Source organism: Cyprinus carpio, chromosome B20, assembly GCF_018340385.1.
Source record: "Cyprinus carpio isolate SPL01 chromosome B20, ASM1834038v1, whole genome shotgun sequence".
NCBI lineage: Eukaryota > Metazoa > Chordata > Actinopteri > Cypriniformes > Cyprinidae > Cyprinus > Cyprinus carpio.
The window spans coordinates 4,063,390-4,075,386 of NC_056616.1; the positions used below are offsets into that span (position 1 = coordinate 4,063,390).

Genomic DNA, 11,997 nt, shown 5'->3' on the forward strand with positions numbered 1-11,997 from the left:
GATTTTTTTCAGTCGCTTTTTCTTTCTGACTGGCACTCGATACACCAGCCTTATTTTAAAAGTGCTAGGTAGAGAGAGAAATGAGATTATGCTCAATTGAGTCGTAATTACAAGCCTTTTTCTCTAGCTTTCTTTGTTGAGGATTTTTGTGGGCGATGTTCATTGTGTACATGGGCTTTCGTAGCACATTTCTTTGTCTCTTAGATTGAAAAGAGATGGCGGGGGGGGTGTTCTGTACTACAAAAAAGAAATTGATTAACATTCCTAGAAGCTGTGCCAGTGCTTGCCAGGCAGCTGAGGAATATGGTAAAGTTTTAGGAAGGCTTAGGTTTTAATCTTTGGTTCTGCGTACTGTACATGAAATGTAGTTGTTTGGATGCAAACCTTTATTTCTGTTGACTGAACACAGATCCCTGTTGACTGCTGACTGAACGATTTGTTATTTCAAGAAGTTTACACATTAGACCATTTTGCGTATTAGCTGTCTTCCAAAAAATATTCATATAAAACGGCTGGCTTTTTCTGCGGTGATTTGTGTTTGTTTACACTGTTTGCTTCTGAGCGTTTCCTAAAATAAGCTGACCGTTACCCAGAAAGCAATGCACTGTGATGTACAGTAGATTCCCTCTCTCTATCATGTTCTGGCAACTGAGTGTAAATGTGGAATCAAGTTGGCTATAGACAGTTAAATATCTGCGAAGAAAGAAAAGTTCAAGCATGAGTCAATGTGTGAAGAATGCAAAAAAGTAGAAAAGGTGGTGCCAGTAGATTAGATCGATGGAAGACTTTGAAACTTTAGAAAAATCACTTGTATCATATTTTTATATTGTCATCACCCAGCCTTTAAAAATGGTAAAGCAGTAGTGCATTATTGACATACAAAAGACTTTCTGTAAAGCTTCTTTAAAATGATGTGCATTGCAAGAAGCATTATACAAAAGAATTTGACTTGACTAAGTCATTACTACTAATATGTACCATAAGTAAACCATTTGCAGAATTCTTTCCATGATGCATTTGAAATGCACTTTAAAATCTAGCATAAGTAACTGAAATGCCAAAATGCGCCTTTTAAGAATCATGAATAGAGTATATGTTCGGAGATCAAAAAGAAAACAAATGTTGGGGAAATGGCAAAGCAGCCCAAGCTCCTGTTGCCACAGTAACACCTGTGTGGAGGACCATAAAGACGGCCCACCTCTCCAGCACATAAACTGTGAATGAGACTCCATCCTTATCAACAGAAGCAGCCAGAGGAAGGCAGCAAACACTACTCTGGGGACGGATCTTTACAAGCGTGGGAAGTGGAGAGAGCTGTATCTCGCAGTACACAGATCCCAAAGCTGGGCTTTCCCTGCCCTCTGTCTGCTCTGAAATCAACTGACAGAGTGTTGAAGTAATCACTGCCTAGAGCCTGTTTTCCTCTCTCAAAACCAGAGCCCACCATTGGGTTTCCAGAATCAACTGGTTTGGATCTCATTCACAGTTTTTGGACCTTCTGGACTCAAGGAGCAAAGACAGGACACAGGTTGCATCCGGAACCGGAGATATCCGAGGAAAGTGTTAATCCAGACTCTTGACTGGGGCAGTGAAAGGAGTGGGAACAGTCAGGCTGGCCGCTAGGACCGTCTGCGCGGAGCTCCTGGAATGTGCTGTGCTCAGCCTGACGTCCACCCTGTGATTCGCTTAGGGTGCCCCTCTCGCCCACTACCTGGACGTCACACACTTTGTGTGTGTTCTTGCTGACTACACGTGTAAGTGTGTTGGTATATTCTGGTTTTAGTGGTCAAGACAAACAGGTCAGTGAGATACTGAATTTTTCCTTCTTTCTTTATTATGCAGCAATTTATTGGACACATCCTACAGTATATTAGTTGAAGTAATGCTGAATAACATTGCGTTTAAGCTATCAGACTTAAAGTTTTTTTTTTCTTTCTGGTGGATAAAACATACAAAAAATAAAACTTAAGTTGAAGGAGGGGCCTGTCTTGAATTTAGGGACTTACTGTAGGGGCATAATAAGGTGGAATCTAAAGCAAAATGTACTCATCTCAGCAGGACTATATATATATATATATATATATATATATATATATATATATATATATATATATATATATATATATATATATATATATATATAATATATATATATATATATATAAGATATGCAGAAGACTTTGTATTCCAAACATGTTTGAAAGTGATGTCTGAGTAAAAAGGGATCACCAACTATTGATAATGAACAATGGACCTGCTTTGCCTACGAACTATTGCTAATGTGACTGCACCTTTAGTATGGTCTCACCTTTAGAGTTGGACCAATAAGTGACCACCTAGGAATGTGAAAAAAGACCATCTTAGCAAACACATAGTGATGTGTTGAAAACTGTGCAAAACATATCAACAACAACCTAACATTGCACTAAAAATCAAGCAATCCAAAACTAATCCAAACACCTTATCAGCAGCATAGCCATATAAAAAAATTCACTTAAACCACATACGTCCATATCAACATGACACTAAAACAACACAACTAACCTAATCTCTGCACACCACAACAACAGAACAAAAAAAAAAACAAAAAAAATCAAAAACTTAAACCTCAAACTTTAATTCAAGGGGTTGAACAAAAATATAACATACAAATGCTTAGGAATTACAACCATTTTTATACACAGTCCCCCCATTTCCAGGGGCTCGAATGTAATTGGACAAATAAATATAATCAAAAATAAAAAAAATAATTTTTAATATTTTGTTGAGAATCCTTTGCAGGCAATGACTGCCTTAAGTCTGGAACTCATGGATGTCACCAGAGACTGGTTTCCTCCTTTGTGATGCTTTGCCAGGCCTTTGCTGCAGCTGACTTCAGTTGTTGTTTGTTTGTGGGTCTTTCTGTCTTTAGTTTCGTCTTCAGTGAGTGAAATGCAGCTCAATCAGGTTGAGATCAGGAGATTGACTTCGCATAATATTCCACTTTTTTACCTTCAAAAACTCCTGGGTTGCTCATCGTCCTGTTGTATAAACTGCCACCCAATCAACTTTGCTTCATTTGACTGAATCTGGGCAGAAAGTATATCCCTGTATGCCATGCAAAGGCAAAAGCCTGTGACTTCAATTTTTGTTGAAAATGAGTTATTGATATATTTGGGACATTCAAGACATCCTTTATCATGTGTATAAGTATCTTGAGTCAATTTCATTGTTTTTCCGAGAAAATAATGGGTCATCTTAACCGTAACTTCTAAAAGCCCTGGAGAAACCAAGGCTGAACAGCGTATAACACCAGTTACCGCTCTTTCACTTTGTTTGGAAAGCTCAAATTGAGTTATGGCATTCTGCCTTTGTTTAACTGCACGTCAAAATGAAGTTACGGTGCCGGTTTGGAGTTATACGGTGTTCTGCCTTTGTTTTACTGTCCATTAAAGTCTGCCGCATTTTAATTACGATGTAGACAAATGAATTAAATCACGATCTACCAAACAGCTCCATATAACAAAGCACTGTAAAGACAAGATACCTTGGCAGCAATACGTAATCGTGAGCAACCTTTAAAGATTTTTTTTTAATTTTTTTTTTTTTTATGTTGCCGAGCTCTCCAGTGTGTTCTTTTTTTCTCAGAATGTACCAAACTGTTGATTTTGCCACTCCTAATGTTCTTGGTATCTCTCTCTGATGGATTTGTTTTGATTTTGAAGCCTGACAATTGTGTGTTTCACTTGCTTGGAGAGCTCCTTTGATCGCATGATGTGGGTTCACAGCAACAGCTTCCAAATGCAAATGGAACACTTAGAATCAACTCCTGACCTTTTACCTGCTTAACTGATGTAGAAATAACGAAGGAATAACCCAAGCCTGTCACAGCTTTTGAGTCAACTGTCCAGTTACTTATGGTCCCTTGAAAAAAGGGGGAGATCCATATTAAAGAATTGTAATTCCTTAACCTTTCCTCCAGTTTTGATGAGAATACCCTCAAATTAAAGCTCAGATTCATTTTATAACTTTAACTTGAATATGTTTTGGTCAGCAGCTAAAATAATTAAAATTGTGCCTGTGTCCAAATATATATGGACCTTGTTAAAAACCACCTAGAATACCTTACATTAGCAATCACACCAATGTGGGCCACAAATCACTCAGAGTACCTTTGCTACAACATATCTGCTTACTAAAAACCACTGTGAACACGGCAGCGACTGCACAGTGATGTGCTAAAAAGAACACCTTGTGTCTGCACAATGTCACTCAGACCACTTTAGAAACCACATAGCAACACGTTAAAAAAATCTAACACCTTTAGCAACCACTTAATGTGCTAAAAACCGACTCGGATGAACTCCATGCATTGTGATGCCAATTCACTTTTGCATGGGCAAGCGACACTCTTGTTTTCTTTAGAAAGTGTAGAAATAAAGTTGGACTGATTCTTTTTAATTCACTACAAAGTTTGTCAGATGTCAAGTCAAATTATTTGTGCACAAGCAGCTTTACAGAAAATCATGATGTTAATTCCAATACTATAAAAAGCAGTTTAGTTTATATTTTTGTGATCATACAAACATTTAAGGAGTTGAGATTTTCTCTATAATAAATACAGCTTAACTGGAGTGTACTGTATGTATCTGGGTAAGATGTCTTAATTGTAACCATCTCAACAAATTTTGTAGGTCTATATCACATTTTAGACATTTAAAGATTAGTACAAACAATGCTGCTTCTCATTTGATGGTAGGTGACAGTGACAGCAGCACTGACAGTGGTAAATGCGTCTGTGACTGTGGAGGAGCAGTGATGGTGCAGGGCTGTGCAGATGTGCTTCCACCACCGGCTGGAACAAGCAGCCCTCATTGTTTAATGACAGATATACAGTCTCTGCCTGTGCTACTGCTCTGTGGGCCGCTATTGTGAGATGCTCTTTCATTATTGACCCTGTTCACCTTGAATTTCAAGATGTTTACAAAGCTTTAAAAAACTAATTTAGGTTTATTAGTTGTATGAAATGTGACAAATAGTAAGTAGACAAGAAAATAAAACAGCTTTGTATTAAATGTAAAGATTTATATAGGGATTCTGACAAATGTAAAGGTCCTTGCACACTGAGTCCGATTTTTTTTTTGTATTCTTCATCCTTTTCTATCAAAATGCTTGCTACGGATCCGAAAACGTAGAAAATCGAAGCTTATCCATTTTTTTTTTTTTACGACGGACGAAAGTTTCTGAGACAGTGTGTAAACGTGACTGACACAATGCAATGTCGTATTTATTTTTAACCTGCGAAAATTTCTGACTCAGTGTGCAATGACCTTTTCATTTAGGTGTATACTTATTCTATGACAGTAAGAAAGGAAAACATACAAACAAACAAACACATTCTGGATAATCAAAGCCCTTGTGGCCTATCACAAACCTAAAGTGTTTTTGCTAGTTTCAGCCTGACGCAGTTCTCATTTTCCCCATCCTGTGCCATGTTGTTTAAATAGCAAATGCATTTGTGCCCATTTGTGCACCCATGGCCATGCTGGTTTAAAAAAAGAGGTGTGTATAGACACATTTTTGGCACGTTGCTATTTTGAGGAACTGAAAATATACTGTGCCATAGACCAACTCAAAGCTGGTCTAAAGCCTGGCACAATATTTTTTCTTTGTTATTTAAAGAGCGTGTTAGTAATATGCACCTATAGGCGGGTGCACAACACGCGTACACTTTGATTATTACACATACAGGGACATGCAGCAGCACACAAACATTTTTAAAAATAAAAAATTACATTCCGCCGTGTAAATAGCGAACCTGCCATGGCAAAAAATAAAATAAAATAAATTAATTAATTAAAATAAAACAAAAAAATTAAACATTGTTATGTAGTTCAACTCAGTATTTGCTTTAGTGTGCTTATGCAAGGAATATTTTATGACGTCACCACCTGGATAAAAACATGCTAGGTTAACTTTGGAAGACAAATCTGTCACTGAGGTGTGCAAGTCATGACAGATATTTTTGTTCACAACACTACAGATAAGAGAGGTTCAGATTATTCTTACAATTAAATATGAAACATGTCATCTTAAAACGTAAAAAAATTAAGTTAAAATTTTAATAAGCGTGTCGAAAATACAGATTATATAATGACCATAAAAAGAAAAGAAGCAATTATGAGCAGTAACAAGTGAGTTGTGGTGAGTGAAAAACATTCCCATGAGAAAAGTACATTTCCATTTTCTCTTCCCACGCCCTGCAAACAGCCAGAGGCTAAACGTGCTGCTAGTACACATGCTCAGTCCTGTGACTCAAAAGAGACCCAAACACTGTGCATGTGCTTACAGACTCGAAACATTTCTAAACTAACCATCAGTAAAAAAGCATGAGTGAAGAAAGACTTCAATGATTTCGACAGTGTCACATTTACTATAAGATGTTTGTTTTTTGAATGCCACAAATCTAAATGTCCCACTGTTTCTCTTTTTAAACATTTGTTTGCCAGCAAAATTGTATTAAATATTAAAATTCAGTGCATAACATAATAAACTTCTGTTGCTGTGCTCTTTGTACAGTATGCACTGTGTTCAGATGTGAGGAATGAGATAAACAAATAGTACACGGACACATTGATTGTATTGTTTTAGAGGGTACACATACAGTAGCAGAGTGCATAAAGTAATCATTTATATTACTTTTTAATTTATTTCCTATGAGATACTGTAGTGGAGTATAGACATGATTCATCTACATGATTTGTGTCTGTCCACATACAGTGACATACTTAAAAAAAGATAAAAAGTAGGCAACATAAAATTCATGGGCATTTCGTGTGAGTTCATGCATTAATAATCATCTTGTTCATGATATGATGCATTATACAATGCTACAATTTACTTACAAACTGCATACATTTCCCCTGCATTATGTCATTGTTAGTATAAAATTGACACATTATTATATGCATTTTGCAGACAATAGATCTCATTTGTTATAATATCTTTAAAAGCCAGTTGTGCAGCCCACCAATAGCACCAGAGAACCCAGCAGTAAGAGCATCTACTAGTAAATAACAATGCAGTGACCTCCAGCGATAAAATTGCTCCTGGTGAGAAAGCCGCTTTGCACAAAACTTAAACAACATAAACGTTTATTGTAGGTTATACTTTGTCCATTTAGCAGCTTTCTCTTACTGCGGCAGAAAACGTGTTTCTTTGTAGCAGTCCTATATGCAATTTCCTCCTTTGCTACTTATCAAAAATGAATCACACCGGTGCAGCCATAGATAATTGCCTGCCACATGTAATAAGAATTGATTTCCAGCTGCACATTGTGTGCACATTTTTAATGCCGAAAAAAGTATTTATTATCTTCATCACCTCTCCTTGCATTTTACCCTGCATGACTTTCCCTATACTCTGTGTTCTATGACTGAATGACCTTCAAGTGAGGAGTCCAGCGGTACAGTGATTACTGATCACATGGGGAAACATCCAGTCACTCACAACGGGAAGGTGTGGGGGTTCTTTTATAGGACACTGAAAAGCTTTCAGACTTGTGCTGGGTTGCCAAGGAGATGTTATTTGAAAGAGAAAGAGGCAGTTTTACAGTAGTTTTTGCTTGTTTTTACAGCAATTCTCTTTTTTTTCCCTTTTCTTCAGAAGCTAGAGGAAATCTCTTCAGAACATCACCATAGCGCACCAGTGAAAGAGTAAGTAAAGGTTTTTGTTTGTTCTGAAATGAATGAAACAGAATGCATTCTAACAATGCACTTCTCTTGATCAATTCACGAGATTCATCACCGTTTGAAGGACAACAAAAGATAGGAGTAATTTTCATTCCCTTTCTAATTTCCAAGCTGCCAAATGGTTTGCACTGATAAGGAAAAAAAATCAATTAACTCAAACAAAACAGCCCAGATAATTGGCTAAATTTCTACCTTGCAGCGGTTGTGTGCCATTTTTATGCATTCTTGTAACAGCATCACCCATGCCAAAGGGTGTTTTCTGCATCGGCGAAGTCAAAAAACAATTAGCCTTTCAACAACGCTTCAAAGTCACTTCCCCCCAAAATGCTGACTGGTTCAGGGTGTACTAAAACATAAACGTCCCAAATAAGGATAGGGTGGGAAAAAATTGCGGCTTTCCCTTTCAGTCATCAGACCCGTGCCTCATCTGTCAGACCGTCACGCTTGTTCGCTCAGTTCAATTCTCATTCCGTTTTTTATCGCAGCAGGCTTGCGGAGCCAATGCGGAGGAATTATCTGCTGTCAGGTCCTGCACCGGGCTGATAAGGAAACGCAGCGCACCGAGGGCCACTGCAAGGTGAGAGGGACCGCAGGGGGAAGGGACCGAAGATGCCATCTTCCACCATGCAAATGTTTGCCTTCATTCTGGCAGTACTGGGAGTCGTGAGTGCCACGGTGGCCACACTGCTACCCAACTGGAAGGTGAGCGCAGATGTGGGCTCCAACATCATGACTGCCATCTCGCAGATGCAGGGACTATGGATGGACTGCACCTGGTATAGCACCGGAGTCTTCAGCTGCTCACTTAAGTCCTCGGTGCTGGCGTTGCCGGCTTATCTCCAGACTGCACGCACCACTATGGTGCTTTCCTGCATGATGGCGACAATGGGACTCTGCCTGGCCGCCCTAGGGCTGAAATGTACTCGCTGGGGTGGCAGCTATCGCTCTAAGGGACATACGGCGATTTCCGCAGGGGCTTGCTTCGTCATAGCAGGGGTCCTGTGTCTGGTGCCTGCATCCTGGTTCACCAATGAGGTCATCACTACGTTTATGGACTCCAAAGTGCCCAAAAGCAGCAAGTACGAGCCAGGCGCGGCAGTGTATGTGGCATTTGTGTCGGCAGGATTCCTTTTAGCTGCAGGCGTAATCTTTTGCTTATCGTGTCCTGGAAGAAGAGGCGGTCCATTGGATTCGGGCTCGTCCCACCCCGACAAGCCAAAACAGCAGAAGCTGCGCCAGGAGCAGCCGACCCGTGACCAACAGAAACAGCAGCACCGCGAACAGCAGAGTCAGACTGAACCGCTGGAACAAGAGCAGTCACATCGAGAGAATCTACACCAGGAAAAGCTACAAGCGGACGATCGTCAGCAAGAGAAGTCGGTGCCGGACAGGTTGAACCTGGAGAAGGACAAGCAGTACCACTCTCCATCCCGAACCCGAAATCAAGATGCCAAGGCCGTCTATTGTCTGCACGACTACGTATAAACAACAATCAAGTATTTAGAGTGTTCTTGCTTATCAGACTGCCTTTCTTTGTGAGCGGCAAAAAGAGGAGGGGAAAAGCAGTGGAGCAATAATGACTTTGATGCTGTTATCAACCCTTCTCATCTGTGCTTTCACTCACAGCAAGGTATTTCCAAAGCCCCGGAACAGACGAAATAAGGATTGCGAATCCTTGGGTACATTTTTATTGCAACTACAAGTAAAAAAGGTGACGTATCATAAAAATGCAACATAAGACAGGGGAATTTATTCAGATATTAATGTAAGGAAAGTTCTGAAGGTGCATTGGTTTGAAAAAAAAAAAGAGCATTTTGTAGTTGCCCCATCATTAAACTAAAACGCAAACTCTCAAGCTTGTAGATGATACATTAGGCAGTATGTGCATGCTGTTTGTAGATAATGCTGTTAATAATGCCGCAAAAAAGCTTGCAGTTGTGAAAGAGATAATCAGGCTTGCACCTGAGGATGCTTCACCCCATCATCTGTCCATTAAATGGTGCGTGTCCTTCAGAAAAGGGATTTTGACATGTCCAGTCCATATTTTTCAAAGAATGGTGATGGGGGGGAGGCACAGCGCCAGAGATCGTCTGAGGTAATGATGCTCTTTGCTTTTCCATTAGGTTCGCTACGGATGGGTGCACAGTGCTCATTTATTGCGAGCAGGCACAGATACACCAACACACACACACACACACACACACACACACACACACACACACACACACACACACACACACACACACACACACACACACACACACACACACACATAAGCTTTCCTTCCCTCCCTCATACTCCTGCTAGAAGGGTAATGGGGGCTTGCACCCAATCATCATGATGCTGTGCGTCAGTGTGTCGTGCCTGCAGGAAGTGCAGTCGGTCCTGTTCTAGGGCAAGCAGGACGCAGTAACACGCTGTTCACACTTTTGTCGAAAAGTAGAACCAAGGTGACAGAAATCTCAGCGGTGGCTTCGGGCTCCCCCGCTGGCCAACAATTATACCTTTGGTCTGCGTCTCAATTCGGTCAAACCATCTGCAGTATTTTCTGATTCCTAAGCTGTTTTCACTTACAGTCAAGCCATTGAATGTATTTTTTTTTTCAAATAGTCAGTGAAGACAGCAATGTTTGATATAATGTACCACATTTGACTCGAGCTAATACTAAGTGTTATAGTCTGTGCTGTTTCTGTCGTAACGATGGTCAAGGGCTCCTATTGTCTCCTGAGAGACGCCACAGCAAGACATTTTCTGCCTTTCATTTCTCTCACATATACATACACACATTCTGCTCTTTGTGTTTGATACGCATGTACAGAATGCTTTAGATGTTGACACAATGGCTGAAAGTGACAATGAAAGAGAGCAACAAGACCATTTTTTAAACAAAGTGCCAATGGTCCATGTCTTGTGCATGTACTGTAAGCTTGATATAGTTATTGGGGTCAAAAAATTATGCTATTTTGCATTGTTTTCTAAATTAATATATTTTCCATTTTAAATTAAATCAAATTATATCAACAAATTATATCAGCATAACAATTTAAGTGTAAATATGATTGTCTGATCACGTATCACTTATTTATTAATAATGCAGAATAAATTTTCCTTCTCAGGTTTTTTGTTCTGATGTTTCTTTGTTTTAAATGTCTTGCTTTTTTATTTTCAATGACAAAAAATCCCAAAATTCCGTTATGGTCTCAGACTTTTGGATTGCACTGTAAACTGTAGGCTATGTTCACAATGAAGTTGAATGTGGCCCAAATCTAATTATTATCATGGGTTTTTATAAATATAGCCGTTGTATTACTATCGCATTGATTCAGACATTTTCAACTCCTTTCTTGCGTATTTTTGTATGTGAATAGGATTTTTTTTCCCCAAGTGATTTTGTTGTAAACAGTTAGGGATTTTGCTTCTTGTGATTTTTAATCAAACACAACATTCATCTTATAAGTTATTTTATCGACCTTTGCAGTGAATAATAAAATAATTAATTTCATTATACAAAGTAATATACAGCAGAGTGCAAAAATATTTTTTCAATATATTTTGATGTTAACAGAAATCAAAACTCTTCTAATGTCCTATAAAAAAAAGCAAAATATGATATTTTCATTAATATTATAAAATGTGTTGATGTTACGATGAACAAGCCAGGTTTTCCAGTGTTTTTCACAGGAGTCACTTATTCAGTCCAGGTCACGTGCAAAAAGTCATGTGAACAACTGCACAAAATTTAAGAATTAGGTTTGGTTTGTTGTGTAAACTTAGCCCCAGGAGTGTGTTTATATCAGCACATGTACATTATTTTTGAGAGATAATGATGGAAAAATACTATTGACGGAGAAACCTCTTCATCATGAAACAGCGAATGTTGACTACACTGAATGTTGCTTTGTGTTAAATTTGTCATTTTGAATTTTCTATTTTGGCTTGACAAAAGGGCTTCATTTAGTGAATTTATAAACTGATGTGTGGCCAGTAATGATGTGAAACTATCAAATCCAATTAAAGCAGATGCCTGTACACCACAGCAGAACATGTCTGTTTGTTTGACTCTGGAAAACACAAGTGTAACACTCAGTTCTCTAATTTCTGCCGATTCTGAGCTAATGCTCACATCAATGACTTTTTGTATAACTGGCTCCTCTATTTCACAGCATTCCCTCTCTTTGTTGTGAGTTCGTGATCTGACTGCAAACACCTCTTCATAATGGGGGGGTGTGGTAAGAGGTGTCTTGGTTGGCTGCGTCGGCCAGGAGTC

General features: G+C 39.0%; 1 protein-coding gene across 3 annotated transcripts; it reads left to right on the forward strand.

The window, feature by feature from the left end:
* Window positions 1-1,109: 1,109 nt before the first annotated feature.
* Window positions 1,110-11,766, forward strand: LOC109113261 (claudin-20-like). Of its 3 annotated transcripts, none has more exons than XM_042746931.1 (3): window positions 1,110-1,799; window positions 7,645-7,694; window positions 8,216-11,766. In XM_042746931.1, exon 3 carries the CDS (start codon window positions 8,340-8,342, stop codon window positions 9,213-9,215), a length of 876 nt encoding a protein of 291 aa, XP_042602865.1. In that variant the 5' UTR covers window positions 1,110-1,799; window positions 7,645-7,694; window positions 8,216-8,339; the 3' UTR covers window positions 9,216-11,766. The 3 variants fall into 3 exon arrangements, with proteins under 3 accessions (XP_042602865.1, XP_042602864.1, XP_042602863.1); XM_042746930.1 differs by having other exon boundaries at window positions 1,110-1,754; XM_042746929.1 differs by lacking the exon at window positions 1,110-1,799 and having other exon boundaries at window positions 7,503-7,694.
* The last annotated feature ends 231 nt before the right edge of the window (window positions 11,767-11,997 follow it).